This window comes from Garra rufa, chromosome 15, assembly GCF_049309525.1.
Source record: "Garra rufa chromosome 15, GarRuf1.0, whole genome shotgun sequence".
NCBI lineage: Eukaryota > Metazoa > Chordata > Actinopteri > Cypriniformes > Cyprinidae > Garra > Garra rufa.
This window is the reverse complement of record NC_133375.1, coordinates 2,473,422-2,497,422: the sequence shown is the minus strand read 5'-3', so window position 1 is coordinate 2,497,422 and position 24,001 is coordinate 2,473,422. Positions and strand designations below refer to the sequence as shown.

General features: G+C 36.0%; 2 protein-coding genes across 2 annotated transcripts; both read left to right on the top strand.

Moving 5' to 3' along the window:
* The first annotated feature begins 352 nt into the window (after window positions 1-352).
* Window positions 353-8,648, top strand: tgoln2 (trans-golgi network protein 2). The gene is made up of 4 exons (XM_073819241.1): window positions 353-498; window positions 1,022-1,872; window positions 1,958-2,041; window positions 7,178-8,648. Exons 1-4 carry the CDS (start codon window positions 453-455, stop codon window positions 7,178-7,180), a joined length of 984 nt encoding a protein of 327 aa, XP_073675342.1. The 5' UTR covers window positions 353-452; the 3' UTR covers window positions 7,181-8,648.
* A 2,185-nt stretch (window positions 8,649-10,833) lies between these two features.
* On the top strand, window positions 10,834-23,558 carry stambpb (STAM binding protein b). Its single transcript, XM_073818698.1, has 10 exons — window positions 10,834-10,983; window positions 12,243-12,480; window positions 12,813-12,888; window positions 12,978-13,073; window positions 14,495-14,861; window positions 14,939-15,063; window positions 18,010-18,147; window positions 18,963-19,075; window positions 22,562-22,661; window positions 22,766-23,558. Exons 2-10 carry the CDS (start codon window positions 12,275-12,277, stop codon window positions 22,820-22,822), a joined length of 1,278 nt encoding a protein of 425 aa, XP_073674799.1. The 5' UTR covers window positions 10,834-10,983; window positions 12,243-12,274; the 3' UTR covers window positions 22,823-23,558.
* Window positions 23,559-24,001: the final 443 nt, after the last annotated feature.

Genomic DNA, 24,001 nt, shown 5'->3' with positions numbered 1-24,001 from the left:
CCACTATGGGCTCATAAAACGATCATTCATTAAATACAATGAAATTTAAATTGACCGCAATTTTCTTTACGTGGCATATAGTACAGTAGGCCTAGTAGTTGGTGTATTTGGAATTTAACTGAAAATGCTGAAAATTAATTGTAAAAAAGAACCTACAGACCTGAAACGAGTATTTGTGAATTTCATTTCATTTTAATTCTACAATTCTGTATCAGGTGTCATGAATTAAATTGTGTTTAAAGGACATTCTCAATCTCAAAGCAATTCTAAACGACTACTAGTAGATGCGTAACCAGAGTCCAGTCCAGGTTTTGTATCATACCGTGGGGGTTATTGTGTGTAAACACGGAAGTCCCTGTAACGTTACCGGAACGCGTTGGCTTTCCTGACAACGTAGGCGCTTTGTCAAACTCTTGTCAGTCTTGTCACTGTAGTCACTGTCTGAAGCCACGATGCGCCTAACGACGCTGTTCATTGTTGCCCTCTGCTTGTATCAAGGTAAGTTAACGTATTCAACTAATTCTTCTGTTAGTCAGATGATGCTTGTGGGATTGGGAGACGAATATAGATGGATAAATCTCATGACATGTTTATTTTTAAATCCGTGTCCTCGTGCGCACTGCATTTGGATATAAGAAGAAAATCAATACTATTATTCAACATGTTGTTGGCTAATTATTGAGCTAAAGTGCGACATTTCCCCCACTTTTGCACTGCGTGACACAGTTTTGGGGACTGAGGTGATAGAGAGTGTCTGGATCAACCACATTCCTGCTTTTGACATTTACGTAGATAGGAGTGACTTGCTGCTTGAGGGCGCCATTGTTTACATGTTGCCATATGCTGAATCTAAATAGGCAAATATATACAGACAGAATAAAAAATAAAGCGAAAACCAACATGAAGTGTCTTAATAAGGTGTTAGAAGAGCTTAAACACGCTCTACTGTAGAAATGGGACACAGAATGGTGTGTTATGCCCAAGATTGTATTGTGATGTTTCTGTTTTGTGATTTTTCCAGTTTGCTCAAATCCACTGCCGAGTGGTGGTCCAGAAGAAATCCCTGAGGCGGTTGTGGCTACAACTGTTTCAACAAACGCAAATGGCCCAAACAGTAATGACGCAGACGTGTCAAAAAAGCATGAAACAGAGGACAAAGATATAGCTGCTGAAAATCCTCAAGAAACTGCTCAAGGCAGTGATAATGAGGCAAAAGGTAAAGAGAGTCAAACACAAACTGACCCTAACAAAGAAAAAAATAAATTAAATATTGACGAAAAAGAAAAGCCGCCCACTCCTTCCCAAACTGAAACAGATGATCAACAAAGCAACAGTGACGTAGGTGCACCAAAATTAGATGGCGAGGTTAAAGAGAAGACGACCATCGCTCAACAAAATGAAGGCGGTGATGAACAAGCAAACTCTAAACCTAAGGAAGATGGTGTAGAAAAACCAACTGATGATAAAATGCCTCCAGAGGAGAATAAAGACGGTGCAGATGAACAAAGTGGTGAAAAAGGTGAAAAGAAGCCAGCTGACCAAAACAAAGAGGTTGATGAGAACCCTCAACCTCCTGAAGAGGCTGGAGAAGAAACGGATGTCAAGAGCGAAGAGAAGACACCTGTACCTGAGATCCCTACAGAAGAAGACGAACAAAATGAGGATGGTGGTGAGGTTGAAGGTGAGACTGATACTGGTGATGAGACTTTGAATGAACTGGATGCATCTAACGGCAAAGCAGAAAAGAAGAACAACAGCAAGCAACCTTATGAACCAGAGGAGAATGCGGAGAACAGCCACTTCTTTGCCTATCTGGTCTGTGCTGTTATTCTGGTGGCTGTGCTGTATATCGCCAGTCACAACAAGCGCAAGGTTAGTGTTGCGTTTTTTATTGCTGTATTTTAAAGATGTCAAATGCCAGTTAAGTGACAGCTATTTATTTCGCCTTCACTTGTAGATTATTGCCTTCGTTGTTGAGGGCCGGAGATCAAGAGGCGCACGGAGACCCAAGACAACAGATTACCACAAACTCGAGCAGCATGTAAGTAGCGTTACATACAGAGAGTGAGTTAAAGAAGTCCACTTCCAGAACAAAAATTTACAGAGAATTTCCTCACCCCCTTGTCATCCAAGATGTTCTTGTCTTTCTTTCTTCAGTCGTAAAGAAATTATATTTTTTGAGGAAAACATTTCAGGATTTCTCTCCATATAGTGGACTTCTATGGTGCCCCCGAGTTTGAACTTTCAAAATGCAGTTAAAAATAGCTACAAAGGGCTCTACAAAAATGATGTAGGACGACTTTGAAGTTGAAGGAGAAAATGAGATGGGAGTTTTTCAACATACCATAACTGTCTTGAACTGGAATACACAGAGTTGACATAGCTAGATGAGACAAGCATTTGAGGTTAAAAAGTATATAAATTGTCAATTTTTTAGAAAATAACCAATCGTTTCACTAGATAAGACCCTTCTTCCTCAGCTGGGAGCCCTTTGAAGCTGCATTTTGGCTGAAATCGGTCACTTGTTCACAGAGTTAGTATTTTCTTGATGGTGAATGGGACATATATAATGTGCACTATATAGATGATAGGGAACGAGTCAGACAGTGTAAATATTCTTCCCAGAATCGGTGCAGACCATAAAATGTATAGGAGCCATTTGAATTCCCCACAGAATGCTATATTTTATATAATTTTGGCTGTCATACACTGTCAAATATGACTATACTGAGCTCAAAGGCTCTGGCCCAAGCTATGATATAAAAGAAAACGCTATTGGCTATTTAAACAGGAAGCGGGACTGCTTGATATGTCTCACCCTGTCTTTCTGTTTTAGTTGAATAATGCTGCAAGTTTCAAAGACCCAAAGTAGTTTAATAAAGCTTTTATATATTTAACAAAACAAACTGAGTATTTGAAAAACTTTACTCCACTGAATCAGTTATGTTGTGTGACCAACATGCACGAAAAAAGATAAAATAAAAAGAAACTATGATATGATGACTGTATTTCAATGTGAATAAGTCTAAATCTGATAATTTGACCTTTTTATGACATGGTAAGGTTAGTTTAGAAAGTAAAATGCCAAGTGGTGTGTCTTCCCAAAACTTTAGACTGATTTATTTAAAAAAAAAAAAAAATTTTTAAACGTAAATGCATTCTCGCATGTATTCAAGATGTTCAGGGAAAATATGTCATTGTTATGATTATATGTCATTTTTACTTGGTTACACCACATGAAATTGAGAGAATGTGGAATTTAAAAAAATTCTTGATGTTATAAAATGTTTTTAAAATATTGTGAAGCATAAATGTTTTTAAAGACACTCCTAAATGACAATTTCCTGATAATTTACTCACCCTCCATGTCGTCCGAGATGTTGTTGGAACATCAAAGAAATTAAGGTTTTTAAGGAAAACATTCCAGGATTTTCAATGGGGATCAATGGGTTGAAAGTCCAAATTGCAGTTTCAGTGCAGCTTCAAAGGGGCTCTACACAATCCCTGCTGTGGAATAAGGGTCTTATCTAGCAAAATGAATGGCCATTTTCAAAAAAAAAAAAAAAGGTAAAATTCACCCATTACATAATCACGTTTGAAAGGTCACACACGGTTAGTTCTTTGTCTGTGCACTTTGGTTCAAAAAGGTAGGGTTGGGTGAAAAACTCATCAAATTTTTTCCTATAACTTCAAAATTGTTAAACATCATTAGCCCCTTTCACACATCTTTACTGGTAAATTACCGGTAAATTAACGTACCTTTTTAAAAATACCGGTAAATTTGTTCTGGCAAATTTCCAGTAAGGGTAGTTGTAACATTACCAGCAAATTGCCGGAATGATGCTGTGTGTAAACGCAGAATGAAGATACTGGTATGAGCACGTAGAACGCGTTGACGAACAAAGTCTGCTTTGGTCCAAATTGGCCAATCGTAGTGTTCTTATAGAGTTATGTGATTACACAGAGCTGTTAACAAAGCTACACTGCTGGTTTAAATCAGTTTAAATGAGCTGTTTCAAGTGTTGCGCTCAAGACCCAGCCTTCTTTCTCATTCATCAGTGCTGCGGCTCTGCAGTTGGATACTATTTAGAGCAGTGTTTCCCAAACTTTTTTTCTGGGGACCCACATTTTAAAGTCGATAAATCCTTGTGACCCAATAAACATTAGGCCCATATAGTTCAAATATCACGAAGAGAATTTATGCATTAACAAATTATGTATGACCATTTTTAAGGTCATGCTTCCACTTAACTATTTAAAAGAGATACAGATATTTGACAAAGCACTTTTTTTTAAAGTAAAATGCAGATTTGCAGAAAATGCTGTTTAACACAAACACAATATGTATCCGTTATTTTGATTTCAAATCCAAAAGTGCTTTTTTAGCATTGTGATCCTCTTTTACCACAGTTCACTAATACAATAACAGACATGCACGTTTAAACTCAATAAAAAACAACGTATTATTCAATGCACTTGACTTCTAGATTTGTATATTAAGTTGCTCAAGCAAGTTGCAACACATTTTAACACAACATAGGGAGGCTATAGCTTCCTTTTCTAGTTGAAATTGGGCTATCAAAAAATATTTTAATTAAAACTTACCACAGACAGAAACAATCGGCTCTCATGCTGGTTTCGCATTCAATCTTTATTAAAAACAATCCTTTAAAGAACTTTTCTACCTGGACAAGTGCACGTATTATGTTCCCTTTTTCTTTAAAACTGTACTTTTCCTTATTTTAAACCTAGCCAAAAAGCCACGTGTTGACTGTGAAACAGTGGACTTCATTTATATGCATTTATGGGACATTTTCGTGTCAATCCATGTTCATTTTTACAGCGAAAAATGTGCTGTCACTTTAATTCAGCGCATGCAGCACAGCAAAAAATACTCTGCCGAAACGATCACTTCTCTGCTGCAAACGCACTGCTCCTGGGACGTACTGCTGGACAGCAACCGCGTGCAGTGTGAACGCTCCAATCCGTGGGTGCGGAAAAAAATATGCAACGCATACGCACTGCAGACGAAGTTTGTGTGAAACAGGCGATGCAGAGCGCAGCTAAAGAACAACAACAAAAAAGAAAGAAGAAGAAGAAAACGACGAGCTCCCTCGTGCGGCTAATAGGTGAACTACACATAAATTTTAATCAAGAGTATATAGCGCACTGAAAAATAGTGCTCGACTTGGCGACCCATACAAAATCTCCCGCGACCCACTTGCCCGACCCACTCGTCGGGCCGGGCCGGGTTCGGACAGATATTTAGAAAGGATGCTCGGGTTCGGGTCGGGCTCGGTTACATCAGCGCGATAGTGCACCTGTGTTATAACAGCGCTTTTTGCCCCGTGTGCTGTTGACATTTCCGAACGCCTTCCTACAGTTGCTTAATAAAAGCGGGCTTTCCACACAAAAAAGTGCATGTGTCATTAGTATGAGAAAAAAAAAAAGATTTTAACTGTGTCGGGCTGGGATCGGGCTTGGACATAAATATCTTAATGCCTGTCGGGTTCGGGTCTGGCTCGGTTACTGCTCTGTCGGACGCGGGCCGGGCTCGGACAGAAAAATGCAGCCCGATCCGCACTCTAATACTATTATGCGTGTCTTGGGTTTATAAGTGCAAAAAACGCGTTCTGTTTGATCATCCCCTCATGCCAGTCACTATACTTTGTTAAATTGCACAGATACTGAAACTAATGCATAAACGAATTTACCGGCATTTTGGTGATGTTGTGTGAATGGTATCTTACTGTTAAAAAGCCTGAACGCCGTTGCGTGTGTGAACAGTATATTTCTGTATTTACAGGTAAAGTCGTACTGGTAATTTTCTGGCAGTTTACTGGGATTACTGTGTGAAAAGGGCTATTGTTTTACCTTTTTTTGTAAGGGGCATTTGACTTTCTTTGCACGTTCGTTTTGTAAACACTGGGTTGGTACTTCTGCCTATGTCATGCATGCGTGACCTTTTTCAACATGATTACGTGATGTGTGAAGTCGAGCTAGTGCAAGATGAGCATTTGTGGTTAAAAAGTATATAAATTAGTTTTTTTTTTTTCTAGAAAATGGCTAATTTTGCTAGATAAGAGCCTTATTCCTCAGCTGGGATCATGTAGAGCCTTTTGAAACTGCAATTTGCACTTCCAATCAGTGGATCCCCATTGAAGTCCAAAAAACCTGGAATATTTTCCTCAAAAACCTTCATTTCTTTTTGACTGAAGAAAAAAAGACATGAACATCTCGCTAGTAATGTAACCTATGTAACCCAACTAGGAACTGCAGCATAGTACGTGATCGAATTTGCTTATGCAGCTATAGCAGCTTTTCCACCGTTGAGTCAAACTGTTAAGGATTAGTTCACTTTCAGAACAAAAATTTACAGATAATGTACTCACCTCATTGTCATCCAAGATGTTCATGTCTTCCTTTCTTCAGTCGTAAAGACATCGTTTTTGGAGGAAAACATTTCAGGATTTCTCTCCATATAATAAATATGTATGGTGCCCAAAACTTCCAAAATGCAGTTTAAACGCAGCTTCAAATGGCTCTAAATGATCCCAGATGACGAAAAAGCGTCTTGTCTAGCGAATTTTGACGTTTTTGAAGTTGAAGATGAAAACGAGATGTTTTTCAACACACCCTAACTGTATTGACCCGGATTACACAGACTATTCATGCGCATCGCAGAGAGGTTAAAAAGTATACAAATTGTCAATTTGTTTCGAAAATAACCAATTGTTTCGCTAGATAAGACATTCTTCCTCGGCTGGGATCGTCTAGAGCCCTTTAAAGCTGCGTTTAAACTGCATTTTGGAAGTTCAAACTTATGAACTATATGAATGTTTTCCTCAAAAAACATAATTTCTTTACGACTGAAAGAAAGACATGAACATCTTGGATGGAAAGGGGTGAGAACATTATCTGTACATTTTTGTTCTGGAAGTGAACTAGTCATTTAACCAGTCCATTCCGGAATCTAACTGTAGCCATTTCCTATCGTACTTAGAAGCGTTCAGCCTGACAGTGGAAAAGCTGCTTACGTTAATCAAATAAAACTGTAATAAAGAAACCATCTGTTGGCACTTTATTGCATTACATTATGTAACAGTTTTTACCTCAGTGGAAATTGTTTCAAGACCAATCAGGCTTTTAATATTGTGTGTTGTATTCTGTTTTCCAGTGAGCAAACCCAGTCAGATGAGTCAGCGGTGGATGAATCGAAGCATTTGAACTGTGATTTTGAAACTTGAATTATTCATAATGAGACGTGTGTCACCACTCATAAACATAGAACAGCTAACGCATACAAAATAATATTAATAATGACAACGTCTCATCCCTCCATAGCATGTCAAGTACGTTGAAACACAATGTCTATCATCGCTCAAAAATTCAGGTTTGGAGTGTTACAAACATATTCGATGCATATTGTAGATGTTGGTTCTGTGGCTTCTCGTTTTATTTGATTTCCGGGCGTTTTGGGTAGAGTTACGTGGTTGTCTTTGTTTATTCTTTTCTCAGTTGATTACTGGGCGAAATGTGTAATACAGAAGGAAACGATGTGTAGATTTTCGAAAGTACACGTTGGCTGCTTTTTCACGATCGTGAATGACGTTTAATGGGAGACGTTTGAAATGTTCTGAGGGCTGCTGGACCATTTATTGAAGCTGATTGCACACATTTACGGCACACGTGAATTCTTTCTTCAGGTGTGGATTAGAAAAGGAGCGGGCTTTTGTTGCTATGTTAAAGATGAACTCTGTGAATGCTAAATCAGCTTTGAAGGGCTTAACAATAAGATTTTATTAGCTAGTCCAGTCAGACCGGTTGTTCAGACTCATACTTGTTCTTTTCACTGGCCCAACAAGAAAATAATTGAATGTGTTGTAGAAAGCAATGCGTTTAAATGTTTTTGTTAACTATAGCCCTGCTGTGTTTAAAGTTTCTGATCATTGCTAGATTTATTTTTTAATTGCATACAGAGTGTTTTCCATCTACGCTGTGAGTCTGTTTAAATTATGTTTGGACAGCACCTGGACACTTTGAGAAAAAAAAAAATCACTATAGCCCTGATTCTAACAAGTTGCACTTTTCATTCTTATGAATGCTTTGACTCAAGTGACTTTAATGTTGAAAGAAGCCATCCAGTTCTGGAGTCAATCCACTGTTTAGCTGATGAAGAAACCATCCGTTGTTGTTTGCAGCAGTTTGATGCATTTAAAGATTTTGGTTTACGGTACCTAGTGTTATAATTACCCATGCTTGATTTATGAAGCAAGGTTTCTGTGCCAAATCTAAAGGATGCCCACAAACAGATATATATTTATACTCCTATAAAATCCTAAAAATGGGAAACACTGTGGCTGTTTTATTTGGTGCGATGTTGAACACTCCTGTTGTGCCTACTGTGATTCCCGCTGCATTCTCTGTTAAGCCTGTGATTGATGATTTGAAATGTAACCAGTGGCTTTGCACAACTGTTTATTTTGAAATTCAGGACCTATTTTGAAATATTATGTGGGTAAAAATATATGAAGAGGGTTTAACTTACCTATTTACTGTGGTCTTTTAACACTATTGGAACTTTTTCATAAAGTGGTATTCTTTCTAGGTTGAAAAGAAATGGAATAAAGGTTTGCTTTTTCCTCTGACTGGTCTCTTCTTGATCTCCTAAATCAGGGTTATTATTGTAAGCTCAATTCATAAAAAAAAAAAATATATATGTATATGTGTATACACTACCAGTCAAAAGTTTTTGAACAGTAATGCTGTGTTCCAGGCAGGTTTTTGAACTGGTAAATCACGACTTTGTAGCGTTCCAGGCAAGTCACGCCAAACTCCCTGGGCACATTTATGAATTACTATTATTTTTATATTATTATAAATTTGATTGCAAAGTTATATTGTCCTAAGCTCCATTTTTGAGCTTACTTTGGGCTGACTTTGTTGTTTCGCGGGCTATGTTACGTCAGAACTCTTAACTGGGAGTACATCGATCTAGTACGAGTTCACGAGTGGGAAGTCACGGGTTTGACTGCCGTTCCAATGCACTTTCACGGGTAGAAGGTCGGAAAAACACAGGTTAAGGGTTGTCTGGAACGCGGCATCAGATTTTAAAGTCTCTTCTGCTCACCAAGCCTGTATTTATTTGATCTAAAGAAAAGAAAAAGCAGTGACATTGTGAAATATTTTTTTACTTTTTTTAAAAACTGCTTTCTATTTGAATATATTTTAAAATATAATTAATTCCTGTGCTCAAATCTACATTTTCAGCATCATTACTCCAGTCTTCAGTGTCACGTGATCCTTCAGAAATCATAGTAATATGCTTTTCAAGAAACATTTATTAATATTATTATTATTTTTCAATATTCAAGAGTTGAGCACATTTATTTCAGGATTCTTCAATAAATATAAAGATCCAAAGATCAGCATTTATCTGAAATAAAACGCTTTTGTAACATTATACACTATGCCATTTAAAAGCTAATTTCTTCTAAAGGAAATTATAGAAATGAATACTTTTATTATGCTTTAAATTGATAAAAAAGTGATGATAAAGACATTTAGAATTTTACAAAAGATTTTCTATTTCAGATAAATGCTGTTTTTCTGAACTTTCTATTCATCAAAGAAACCTAAAAAAAAATACTCAGCTGTTTTCAACATATTAAAAATGTTTTTGATCAGCAAATCATCATAATAATAATAATAAATGTGTTTTGAGCAGCGAATTAGCATATTAGAATGATTTCTGAAGGATCATGTGACTGGAGTGACGATGCTAAAAATTCAGCTTTGAAATCACAGGAATAAATTACATTTTAAAATATATTTAAATAGTAAAAATATTTCAAAATGTTACTGTTTTTGCTGTGCTTTGGAACAATAAATGCAGGCTTGTTGAGCAGAAGAGACAAAAAAACATATTGTTCAAAAACTTTTGACTGGTAGTGTATGCATCTGAATATATTAGTGCTGTCAAATCGATTAATCAAATCCAAAATAAAAGTTTGTGTTTATATAATATATGTGTGTATATATAAATACACACACATTCATGCATATTTTTAAGTAATACTTATATATGTGTATAATTGATTTATATCATACAAAAATATGAATATATATCACATATATCAAAAACATAAATATACATTGTACACACACACATATGTAAATACAAACTTATTTTGGATGTGATTAATCACGATTAATTGATATAAAACGAAATGTGACAAAAGCCTGCTAAATTAATAAAACTGAACAAAATCCAGTTTAAATGAATACACAAAATGTAAAATAAAATCTAGTTTAAAATATTAACTTAAACTATAACACTGACCTAAACGTCAGCATTCAATTAATAATAAAAAACATCAAATTCAATAAATAACAGATTAACAATGAACTGCATTCTGTCAATTGATAAAATCAGATTTGATCATTAACTTATATACTGACTGCCATATAACAGGCTACTAACATTTAGGGGCCTAAAAGTCTGAAACCAATATTAAAATAGCTACTATTTAGGATTATTTCCTCACAATACAACATTAATCTAACATAATCATCATCATCATCATAGATTTGTTTAAGAATGCTTCCCGGGTAAATGTCCGTAAGTAAACCGTAATAAAGGTCATCGGTTACATATTAACTGACACACCTTGAATCTAATCGATCATGCGATCAGTGAGTGTGAAAACCTTCCTCGTTTCAAAAACACAGCAGCGTCTGTATCAACAGAGGGAGACAAAACTGATCTGAGAGCGGCTCCATACATACCTGCTGTTTGTTTGCGTCATACAGGAAGAGGAAGTGAGTGAATAGTGGAGATTAAAGCGAAAAGGATGGATACACAGCCATATAACGCAATTTAACTCGCCTTTATTTGCGTGAAATACCGTTAAAAGCGATGGGCGAGTTTTCCCAGCTAATGTGATCGTGATCTGAAAGACAGAGACTGTCGTTATTATCACGGTAAGACTTTTGTAAGCTGTATAATTTAACATTAGCCAGCTAGCTGCACATATTGATAACCATCACATATTCACAATTTTTTTTTTTTTTTTAAAAGTAATCAATAAAGGCGGGCCAAGCTGTTAGTTATTTGTGATATGATACAAAATAATGTTAAGTCAGTATTTGAATGTGATATATCACCTCTTTGGAGCTGTAAAACTTTGTGTTTCATCTATTTTAGATTCATTCTGTTAGTATAGTAAAGAGTATTAGTTGTTTACTACTTAGTAGGAATATTATACTCACTAATAAGTAAGAATGTAGCGTTATACATGTTGCTACTTTACCTTTAGGACATATATATAAACGAATCTGCCATTCATTAAGTTGAAGCAGTTGCATAGTAAATATACAGTTTAGGGTCAGAAGTTTACATACACCTTGCAGAATCTATCAGAGATATCATATATAATGCATGTTATTTTTTTATTTAGTACCTGACCTGTATAAGATATTTCACATAAAAGATGTTTACATATAGTCCACAAGAGAAAATAATAATTGAATTGATAAAAAAAGACCCTGTTCAAAAGTTTACATACACTTGATACTTAACACTGTGTTGTTACCTGAATGATCCACAGCTGTGTTTTTTTGTTTAGTGATAGTTGTTCATGAGTCCCTTGTTTGTCCTGAACAGTTAAACCTCCCGCTGTTCTTCAGAAAAATCCTTCAGGCCCCACAAATTCTTTGTTTTTTCAGCATTTTTGTGTGTTTGAACGCTTTCCAACTGACTGGATGATTTTGAGATCTGAGGAACTCATATGTAACAGTTACAGAAGGTTCAAACGCTCACTGATGCTTCAGAAGGAAAAACAACGCATTAAGAGCCGGGGGTGAAAACTTTTGAACAGAATGATGATAGTAAATAGTAAATTTTTCTTATTTAGTACCACCCTTCAGAAACGAAAAACACAACTGTGGATCATTCAGGTAACAACACAGTATTAAGAATCAAGTGTATGCAAACTTCTTTAAAAATGTAATCATATGTATTTTATGTGAAATCTATTATTCAGGTCAGTACTAAAAAAAAAAAAAAATAGCATGCATTTCATAAGATCCCTCTTGTTTTGCTAAAATAATTCACATTTTGCAGATTCCGCAAGGTCTACGTAAACGTCTGTTCTCAACTGTCTGTAACACTGAGTTCATTCATGAAAAAGTGCAAGAGAAATCCAGTTTTGTCTCTTTAATGTTCCTATTTTGTGTCACAGGGTTGAAGGCTTAGATTGAGGACATCGGCCTCATGATGTTGGACCACGCCGATGTGAGTTTGACCCCAGATGAACGGGTGCGGGCCTTGACCAAAACGGGCAGCTCGGTGGACATGAATGAGGCAGTGCCCCTCCGTCGATACTTCCGCTCGGGCATGGAGATGATCCGCATGGCCCACGTGTACGCCAAGGAGGGCAACACAGAGCACGCCTTTGTCCTCTACAACAAATACATCACGTAAGAAGACCTGAATGCACTCTAGCTGCTTCTACTGCATTTTAAAGAGACACTTTAACCAAAAATGAACCTTAATTTCGTTCCAAACCTATGTGTGAAACACAAAAAGTTGATTGTTTCCAGTGTTCTTAAGAATCTATTCCTGTGTTTTCTGCAAATAAAAGAAATTCAAAAAAGTTGGGAACAACATGGGAGTGAATAAATAACGGAACGTTAATTTCTGGGTGGAGTATTTATTAACTCAAAAGGGAGTATCTGTTATGTATGAGTAATATTGGTAATATCCAGTTTACTTGGAACCGGTTTAACTCTGGTTCTTTTTAACCCACCAGGCTTTTCATTGAAAAGCTCCCCAGGCATCCAGAATATAAGCTGTCTAATATTCCTGAGAAGAAGGAGACTTTAAGGGTAACGTAGTCTAGTGAACTCTAGATCCATAATCTCTAATTACCATCATATTGTTAGTTGTCTTAGTTTTGCTGTTGTTCCTCATACAGAAGCTGAAGGAGATCGCTTTTCCTCAAGCAGAGCAGCTAAAGAAACACTTACTGAGGAGATATGAGAAAGAACATGCAGAGTTTGTCAGCAAAAAGGTGAGACGTGAAGAAAAGCTAAACGAATAACATAGTTTTTCTTGATTTTAACATTTTCTTGACAAATTCTTTTAATCATAACATTTTTTCCCCTAAATTACAGCAATTTTATTGTATAATTTTAGAATATACAAAATATATTTTATTTATTTTTATTACCATAGAAATCCCCAGAGAACCCCCAATTCCTAGTTACCATTAAAAAATATATATATATGAAAAATAATAATGCATTGAATAATATGCATTAGTCAATTTTTTCATGATTTTTAACATTTAATTTATTTTGTTCACAAAACATACTATTTTACTGTAATAATGTCCAATGAGACTATTGAAAGTCACAATACAAAGCATTTGTTTATTTTTAAATTTTTGTAACCTTTTCTCATATTAAAGTATTAGTCCAATAACAATTTTCTATATACACTACCAGTCAAAAGTTTTTGAACAGTAGGATTTTTTAAAAGAAATCTCTTCTGTTCACCAAGCCTGCATTTATTTGATCTAAAGTACAGAAAAAACTGTATTTTTCTCTTTTTTTTTTTTACATTTGTACTATTTAAAATAACTGTTTTCTATTTGAATATATTTTAAAATGTAATTTATTCATGTGATTTCAAAGCTGAATTTTTAGCATCATTACTCCAGTCATTTGATCTTTCAGAAATCATTCTAATGTTCTGATTTGCAGCTTTAAAAAAATTATTATGTTGAAAACAGTTGTGTAGAATTACTATAGAAAGGTTTCTTTAAGAATGTATCTGAAATGGAAATCTTTTGTAACATTATACATGTTTTTATCATCACTTTTGATCAATTTGAAGCATCCTTGCTAAATTAAAGTATTAACTTTAATTTAGCAAAAAAAAAAAAAAAAAAAATATAGGCCTACTCATTCTAATCTTTTGAGTGGTATAGTGTATAATGTTTCAAAAGCATTTTATTTCAGATAAATGCTGATCTTTGGACCTATTCATCAAAGAAACCTGAAAAAATATGTTCTCAACTGGTTTAAATTTTGATAATAATATTAATAATAAAAATGTTTCTTGAACAACAAATCAGCATACTAGAATGATTTCTGAAGGATCATGTGACCCTGAAGACTGGAGTAATGATGCTGAAAATTCAGCTTTGATCACAGGAATAAATTACATTTTGAAATGTATTCAAATAAAAAGCAGTTAATTTAAATAGTAAAAAATCACAATATTACAGCTTTTTCTGTATTTTGGTTCAAATAATTCAAGCTTGGAGAGCAGAAGAGACTTCTTTCAAATTTTTTTTTAAAAATCTCACTGTTCAAAACTTTTGACTGGTAGTGTACATTATTGACTTGTGTTTGGTGTGATTCAATTCCAAGATAAATGTGTTTTTATCCACCTTGGTCAACCTAGTGTGTTTTTTTTGTCTACCAGCGTGCAGAAGATCAAGCCCTGCAGCGGGAGTTGTCTCGGAAGCGTGAGCTGGAGGCGGAGAGGAAGCGTGTGGCGGACATGCAGAGGAGGCAGCTGGAGCAGGAGCAGTTCACCATGTTTGAGGAGATGATCCGGCAGCAGGACCGTCAGCGTGGGCATCAGCACGTCAACACACCAGCGGCCCGCCAAGACGACTCACTGCTCATCCCTGGAATCCAGGGTCCCCCTCTGCCCTACCTAGAGTCCCCCACTCCACCTCAGAGTCCACAGTACCCCTCGGCCAATCACAGCACTCCGTCAGCTCCCAGCCCGGCTGCTCCTCCGTCCTTTGACCGCTCACTTAAACCGGGGCACCTCAGCAACAACAGTACGGCTACATCTCAAACCTCAGTAAACATAGAGCAGCGTCTTCAGGTTGTCACAGTGTTTCTCTTTGTGTTTCAGCTACAGTGGTCGACGGTTTACGGCAGATCGCTGTTCCTGCTGAGCTCTGCAGCAAATTTCTGCGACTGGCCAATAACAACACTATAAGAGCCGTGGAAACCTGTGGGATACTCTGTGGGAGTCTGGTATGACTTTGTGACATGATTATTATTGCTTTATTATGATCTCTGCTGGCTGCTACCAATAACAAATTTCAAATCTCTGCTCAAATCCAATGTGATTTGTTAAAGCCTTGTCAGACTAAGATGAATGTTTGGCATGAAAACTTTGCTGCGATAAACATTTTAAAGGAATAGTTCACCCAAAAATTAAAAATGATTCATGATTTACTCATCCTCAAGCCATCCTAGATGTATATGACTTTCTTCTTTCAGACAAATACAATCAGAGTTATATTAAAAAATGTCCTGGTTCTTCCAAGTTTTAAAATGGCAGTGAATGGGTGTTGAGATTTTGAAGTCCAATAAAGTGCATCCATCCATCATAAAAAGTGCTCCACGCAGCTCCAGTAGGTTAATAAAGGCCTTCTGAAGTGAAGCGATGTATTTGTGTAAGAAAAATATCCATGTTTAAAACTATAAACCATAATATTCGCTAACTGTTATACACATGTTGACAAAAGAGTGGCGTTCCAGCAGATGATTGATTCAGAAACATATAGATTGAAAAGAGCCATTGCTTTTCTATTTGTTGGGTATTATTGCATCTGGCTTGTGCATTTTAATTCGCAGAAATCCTACAAAGTATATAATCTCTCAAAAACGCTAATTTTTTTTTTCTGGTCACATCAGTAACGCATGATTATACATAAAACATACTTGTGCATAGATTGATATTTTTCTGATGTTTAGACTCCATCAACAAGGGTTTATTAAAATATAAACAGATTGTTTGGTATATTGGTAACACGTACATTCTCTAAGCATTTATGTGTCACATCCATAACGCTGGATTTGCCCGTAGATCTTTTACATGTCTAAAGCATATAAAGTGAATAAACGAGTCTTAATTAATAAAACCATAAAACCTTTATTTCGCCCTTTCATTCAAGTGCTCAGTCCAAGTCGGAACTGTTTCCTCAGTTCAGTGACTGTTGAAGGAACTGGAGCGCTGAATGAGTTGTCAAAATCCAGCATCTTAGGATCATATACGCTGGTATTTTGGCTCGTTTCAAGTCGGAGTGACTGTTGGGAACGTCAGAAAGTGAGTTTTGATTGAGTAACTTGTAGATCTGTGCTGCTAGCCTCCGGTTTAGTGAACTGGTTCATTCTATAAAATTATATATATATATTTTTTTTTTTTTTTTTTAACCTTCACTCTATATAGAATCTACAGTAACTATTGAAAGTATCATGGAGAACTTGTTTATCACTTTAAATGAGAAGTTCAGAAAATTACAGATAATTTACTGACCCCCTTGTCATCCAAGATGTTCATGTCTTTCTTGCTTTAGTCATAAAGAAATTGTTTTTTGAGAAAAACATTTCAGGATTCCTCTCCATATAGTGGACTTCTATGGTGTCCGTGAATTTGAACTTCCAAAATGTAGTTTAAATGCAGCTTCAAAGGGCTCTAAATTATCCCAGCCGAGGAAAAAGGGTCTTATCTAGCGAAACGATTTTGCAATTTATATACTTTTTAACCTCAAATTCTTGTCTTGTCTAGCTCTGTGATGCACATGCTTACTCTGTGTACTCCTGTTCAATATAGTTAGGGTATGTTAAAAAACTCCCATCTCATTTTCTTCTTTAACTTAAAAATCGTCCTACAGTGCTGTTTTCTTTTTTTTTTTTTTGGTAAAGGTCGTTTGACCACCTTTGCACGTTCACTTTGTAAACACTGGGTCCATACTTCTGCAGTAATATTGGAGGAGAAAATGAGATGGGAGTTTTTCGACATACCCTAACTGTATTGAACAGGAGTACACAAGAGTATGCATGCGCATCGCAGGGATGAGACAAGATGGGTATTTGAGGTTAAAAAGTATATAAATTGCAAACTGATCGTTTCACTAGATAATAGGGCTGGGCAATTTGGCTTAGAATCAAAATCTCGATTAATTGAACATTTTAACCCGATTACGATTAATGAACGATTATTTTATTTATTAATAAAATTATATTTAATTATATTTATATAATATTTTTTTGCCCTCATAGTTCACTGACAAGTTTTGTACAGTAAATATGTTCACATATTACAAGCGAGAGATTTTTGGATGAAGGGTGCATTACTTGATTTTAAAATAATTGAAGGAAACACACTATCTACGATCTGATTATTAATTGAACATCAGTGTTGAACAACTGAAATTAAAGCAAGCATTGCTTAAAACGAAAAGTCACATTTTTCTTAAATTAGTGAAAATAAATAACTTGCACTATTGGAAACAAAATAAATAATTTTCAATGTTTTTCATATTAAAAGTAGAAAATAAGCACTATCTCCTCTAAATAAAATTACCCTTGTATATCCTGTAAATACTTTTTACTGTATAAATACTGTTTAAGCTCTCCATCGACATGTCGGCGGAATAACGGAATGGAGCGCTAGTGTTTTTTAAAGGGAAAGTAATTGAAATAATCTTCCTGGAAAAATTTTAACGATTATAGGTTCTGAATGTCGATTTCGATTATTTTTCGATTAATCGCCCAGCCCTACTAGATAAGACCCTTCTTTCTCGGCTGGGATCGTTTAGAGCCCTTTGAAGCTGCATTTAAACTGCATTTTGGAAGTTCAAATTCACGGACACCATAGAGGTCCACTATATGGAGAGAAATCCTGAAATGTTTTTCTCAAAAAACAATTTCTTTACGACTTAAGCAAGAAAGACATGAACATCTTGGATGACAAGGGGGTCAGTAAATTTTTGTTCTGGAAGTGAGCTTCTCCTTTCATACTTATGAGAACTGTCAGTCACAGAACGTCTTGATATTTTCTTCCTATACACTAATCAGACTAATGCAGATTAAAACAAACAAACAACACCCTTTAATCCAATTTTTGCATAAGCTTTATTAATAGATTGTATTAAGACATCTGAATGGAGAGTGTTTGTGTTTCGGTTGCAGAATAGGAACGCGTTCACGGTGACTCACGTGATCGTGCCGAAGCAGTGTGGAGGTCCAGATTACTGTGACACAGAGAATGAAGAGGAGCTGTTTCTGGTGCAGGACCAGTACAACCTCATTACCCTAGGCTGGATACATGTGAGTAACAACCTTGCATCACATTTCTGACCTTAGTTATATCCTTGATATCCAATAGCATGTAATATTACACAATGATTTTGACTCATTTCAGCTCCCATGATTTATTGTTAAGCTTAATGAGCAAATAAAATGGTAATTTCTAGAGATGCACCAAATGTTCAGCAACCAGAATTATTCGGTTGAAATAGCAAAAAACACTCTTTCGGTGTTCGGCTGAATAAGCGAAAAGGCCGAATAAATTATACCGAACAATGACGTGACGCGATCAAATAGAGGCGTGCAGTAATGCAGCAAACATGTCGGCAGTGTGGAAGCATTTAAAACTGTCCGAGAAAGATGCAAAAATCATTACAAGCACCGACAGCGAGAGACTGTTTAGTATCGCATCGCATGTCTTCCATGAGAAGAGAAAGGGCTAGAACATTATGTTGTCTAATACACACAAATTATATGTATTCTGACTGCACTGCACAAGTCCAAAGCGCGAGGAAAATCTGTGCTGAAACAGCGTGATGAGAATCATTCATGAATCTGCTGCTGTCAGCAAAAAGTAGTACTGATGTCTTCTTGCAGTTTTCCGCCAAAATAAAAGTCAGCATTCATAAATGTTTGTATTGTAATTTTTACTGTTGTTCTGTAACCGGGGGGTATACTTTGCCCCAGTATGTAATTTTGTTCGTCTTCGGCCAAGAATTTTTATTTCGGTGCACCCCTACTCATTTCCCTGAATGTCCGTCAGTACAGTGGATCATAGGCATACAGTTGTCGAACTGCAGTCATTATTCAGATGTGGCTGTCACTCTGCTCCACAGACTCACCCCACTCAGACGGCCTTCCTGTCCAGCGTTGACCTGCACACTCACTGCTCATACCAGATGATGCTGCCGGAGTCCATCGCCATCGTCTGCTCTCCCAAATTCAATGAGTAAGTCCAGCCATGAGAGACTTGAAAGCAGTAACGACACAAGTGAGATGCAGTGGTCCCAAAAATTATTTGGACACTTAATGGGATAGTTTACCCAGAAGTGAAAATTACTGTCGTATGTGCGTTCACGAGAGAGTAATGTTCCAGCAGATGACATAGGATGTAGGTGTGTTTTGTTTTCTTGGCTTATATCAAAATCCGTCAACATTTTTCTGTATTCCACGTTTAGTACTTCTAGTTTGTAACTGGTCAAATGTTTTATTGGGTAGAAATTCCTGAGAAAAAAAAAGTAACATTAGTAAAAATGAATAAATAAAATAATCACAAGCAACTAGAAAACTTACTGGTAAAAAAAAGTGTAAATGCTGAAGAATATTTAGTTATGAATTTCTAGAATTATATAATTATGTTTTAATTATTATTATTTAAAATAAAAACTAAAGACCATTGCTATTTTAAGAGTTTACAAAAAAAGAAATAACTAAAAAACTTTGGAAAAGCTATGGAAATTTCTATATTGATTATAAATTGAATATAATTTAAAAATATTTTATTGTGTAGAAAATACTGAGAAATTACTATTTGGGAGCTTAAAGGATATTGCAAATGACCAAAGAATGTTTTTGTGTGGTCTGTTGTCTGTTTTCTAAAGATGGAAAAGTCATAGAAATTAATCATTTTAAAACCGTATATATTTTTAGGGATTTCGAGGGGGGAAAAAAGGGATATTGCACATGACCAAAAAAAATAGTTGTTTTCTAAAGATAGAAAAGTCATGAAAATCAATAACCCTAAAAAGCCATACTCTATATTTTTAGGGATGTCAAGCACTGAAATGTTTTATTGGGTAGAAATTCCTGAGGAAAAAAGTAACATTAGTAAAAAATAATTAAATAAAATGATCTCAAGCAACTAGAAAACTCACTGGTAAAAAAAAAAGGTGTAAATGCTGAAGAATATTCAGTCTTTTAAACTTCTTGAATTATAGAATTTATTTTAAATATTTATTTATTTATTATTATTATTAAAAGAAAAACTTAACCTTTGCTATTTGACAGTTTTAAAAAGAAATGTTATGAAAAATGACTAGAAAACTTGTTAATTGTGATGTCTAGAGCTGGAAAAGCCATGGAAATTTCTATATTGACTATACATTTTCATTTATGTCAAGCTCTAAAAATATTTTCTTGTGTAAGAATTTCTGAGAAATTGCTGTTTGGGAGCTAAAAAAAGGATATTGCAAATGAACAAAAAACATCTAAAGATGAATAATAATCCTAAAACACATTTCCTATATTTTTAGGCATGTTGAGCTTTAAAGGTGCCATAGAATGGAAAACTGTGTTTAGCTTGGCATAGTTGAATAATAAGAGTTCAGTACATGGACATGACATACTGTGAGTCTCAAACACCACCGTTTCCTCCTTCTTATATGAATCTGGTGTTTGCAAAAGACCACCGAAAAATAGGTCAATTCCAACATAACACTGACTATTACGCAATAGTCCCGATCGTTAATAGTTACACCCCCAACATTTGCATCGCCCAATCATCATTAAAACCACTGAAGAGACATGGTTAGCTTAATGCTAGCAGTAGCCTGTACATAAGATTTTACTTACCACATAAACGGAGAGATGAGTGCACTGATGATGGCCAATGATTTACAGATTCTGAGCATCACTAAAGCATCAAAACTTGTGTGGTACATCCTTCTTGTTATTCTACTTCGCTGCAGTACAACGTTACACAGAGCACATGCATCACAGTAGTGAGAGAAAAAAATGCCGCGGATTCAAAACAGCAGATTCAACAAACCGCATATTAAAAGTGGCTAGAGTTAAATAAATGAAGCGGCCGTAATTAAATATATATTTCCTCTATGTGTTTCCTTACAGCTGTGTGAGCAAGCCACTCACAGCCAATCAGAGCAGAGCTCCTCATTATTATGCAGGAACCTTCCAAATAAGGCAATAACAGAGCATTTCATTCTAGGGACAAATCCTAGGGTTGTAAATGGACCTGTAAAACCGTTTCTGCAGATTTTTTGCCCTTTTCTATGCCATATACCTTCTATGTAGATATCAGAGAACAATTTAAAATATTGTTTCAATGCATTCTATGGCACCTTTAAAATATTCTATTAGTTAGAAATTTCTGAGAAATTGCTATTTGAGAGTTTAAAAAAGAAATGTTATCACGAATGACTAGAAAACTTGATCTCTAGTGCTGGAAAAGCTATGGAAATTTCTATATAAGCTCTACAAATATTTTAGTGGGTAGAGAGTTTCTGAAAAATTGATATTTGGGAGCTACAGACAAACAAAAGTACGGAGCCCCTTACGTCACCTGTAGAAGAAAAATAATTAATCCGTGGGGACGGTTTTGCAATTCGTTCCCTCAGTTTATAAACCGTACTCACGAATTCTTAAGCTGTTCCCTCGGTTTAACAATTCGTGCCCACGGATTAACAAACCGTGCCCACGAATTTCCAATCCGTGCGCTCAGATTTTGTAAACCGTACCCTCGAATTTTGAATCCGTACCCACAAATTCATAATCCGTGCGCACGCTTTCGCAATCCGTTCCCACGGTTTGTAAACTGCTGTCACGGATTTGTGGCCCCGCCCCCAAATTCAACCTGGACACCTGTTTAAGTGCTGGATGAATTGTTTTGCATTTATTAAACTTTATTTCTCAGTAGGCTATATGAGACTATGCAACACTGACAAAACAGAGTTTTTAGCTTTATTTTATATTAATCACCAATAGATTAGATGGTCCTATTGGTTATTAATGTAAAATAAACGCTTAAAAGAAGCCTGTTTTGTAAGTGCGGTCATGGTACCAAAATAAAATAATAAGTGAAGAGCGCTGGTCAAACGGCTTTGTTTTATTTAATAATATTTTTCAAAATGTAAAATTACCTGAATTTAAAAAAAAAAAAAAAAAAAAAAAAAAGAGTTTTGGAGAGGAGAGGGTAAAAAGCAATACAAAACAAATAATGTACAGGTTATGTTGCCATTCCTTTGCTCTCAAACTAAATGCAATGTAATAATAGGCCTTATTTAATAATAACATTAATAGTGCAGCATGCATCTAACTCTGGGTGAAAAGCTTATCATAATCACAAATCCGTGAGAGCAGTTTACAAACTGAGGGAACGGATTGCGAAAGCGTGCGCACGGATTATGATTTTGTGGGTACGGATTCAAAATCTGAGGGTACGGTTTACAAAATCTGAGCGCACGGATTGGAAATTCGTGGGCACGGTTTGTTAAACCGAGGGAACAGTTTAAGAATTCGTGAGTACGGTTTATAAACTGAGGGAACGAATTGCAAAACCGTCCCCACGGATTAATGATTTTTTTTCCTACAGGTGACGTAAGGGGCTCCGTACAAAAGCAATATTGCAAATAACTAAAAAACTAGTTTTCTAAAAATGGAAAAGTCGTGGAAATGAATGTTGATGTGTGCACCTGTACAGGACGGGCTACTTCAGGCTGACAGACTACGGCATGGAGGAGATCTCAACCTGCACTCAGAAAGGCTTTCATCCTCACCCCAAAGAACCTCCTCTTTTTACTGTAAGTGAGGTCACCCTGCACCTGAGCGTTCAGTCATTTGCATGAGTTTTGAAATGGGTTTTATGTGTCATATACGATACATACAGTTATGTTTTTCTCCTCAGGGTGGCAACCACATTAGAATCACAGAAGGCACCGTATCGATGCTAGACCTGCGGTGATCCACCTCTGGTGTTCACACAGCGGTACCATGAAGCTTATTTTTTTAATCTGTCCTTGCTAACTCCTCTGATGGACTCGCTCTCGTGTGGCACCAGCTTTCTCTGGTGGTGGGTTTCTTCGAGACAGACACTCATCTAAAACAAGCACTTTTTGGGAAATATGAAGACACTAACTGGAGCAGCGTCTTTTATGACATCCGTTGGGAGCTCAGGAACACAAACACCTCCACAGGACTGCAGCCTATCCAGGTTTCAATTTGCTTTGTCCTAATGATCTAGTCTAGTGAGCCGTATGCCAATGTTTTGTTGTCCTCCAAGTTTATGTCCTTAGTGACATCACACACACACACACACACACACACACACACACACACACACACACACACACACACACACACACACACACACACACACACTAACATATCAAATCTGTAGAAACTACAGTACATTAAAGCAAAGGGTTTTATAAGCTACTGAGTATCTTTGGTAAGAGCTGAATGGGTCACTCCTGCAGGTCTGCACCTGTCATGAATGCCAGCGATATCATTTTAGTTCATTTTCTGAAATATTTTCTAAATGCAGCTTAATTTTTGATAACAATAATCAGTCCATGTGGTTGAATTCTCTGTTCTGATTGATTGATGTGAGCTGATGGGCCGTTCACACAGAATGCGTTTTTGCATTTAAGAATGTGAGACACATGACAGTGGAATTAAAAGTTTTTTTAAAGGCCAAACTTTCGACCTGAGCATCATGTTTTTTAAAACAGTGTGTCTTGTTAGACGCTGAAAAAGTGTGCAACAGTCAAATGGGTTATGAACACATTTAAAAACATGAGACAGGGCAGTGGGATGAAAAAAAAAAAAAAGAAGCAAAGAATAGAGAACTGTGAACTAGGTTGAACTTGCTTGCTTTTAAAATAATTATTTTCTCAGAATTCCAAGTTTTTATCTTGCAATTCTGAATTTTTTTTCCCCCCCTCAGAATTTACATTTTTACAAGTTTATATCTTGGAATTCTTAGTTTATATCTTGTAATTCTTACATTTTTATCTCACAATTCTGACATTTTCCCCCTCAGAATTCTGACTTTACATCTCACAAGTTTATATCTCACAATTCTGAGTTTATATCTCATAATTCTGAGTTTATCCCATAATTCTGAAGCTTTCCCCTTCAG

What these genes read in the sequence shown, in the direction of transcription:
- tgoln2 (XM_073819241.1), top strand. Translation starts at nt 453, where the DNA reads ATGCGCCTAACGACGCTGTTCATTGTTGCCCTCTGCTTGTATCAAG. An exon ending in TGCCCTCTGCTTGTATCAAG is followed by an intron (nt 499 to 1,021) that starts GTAAGTTAACGT and finishes TGATTTTTCCAG; the next exon opens with TTTGCTCAAATCCACTGCCG. An exon ending in CCAGTCACAACAAGCGCAAG is followed by an intron (nt 1,873 to 1,957) that starts GTTAGTGTTGCG and finishes CTTCACTTGTAG; the next exon opens with ATTATTGCCTTCGTTGTTGA.
- stambpb (XM_073818698.1), top strand. Translation starts at nt 12,275, where the DNA reads ATGATGTTGGACCACGCCGATGTGAGTTTGACCCCAGATGAACGGGTG. An exon ending in CTCTACAACAAATACATCAC is followed by an intron (nt 12,481 to 12,812) that starts GTAAGAAGACCT and finishes TTAACCCACCAG; the next exon opens with GCTTTTCATTGAAAAGCTCC. An exon ending in TTACCCTAGGCTGGATACAT is followed by an intron (nt 18,148 to 18,962) that starts GTGAGTAACAAC and finishes TCTGCTCCACAG; the next exon opens with ACTCACCCCACTCAGACGGC.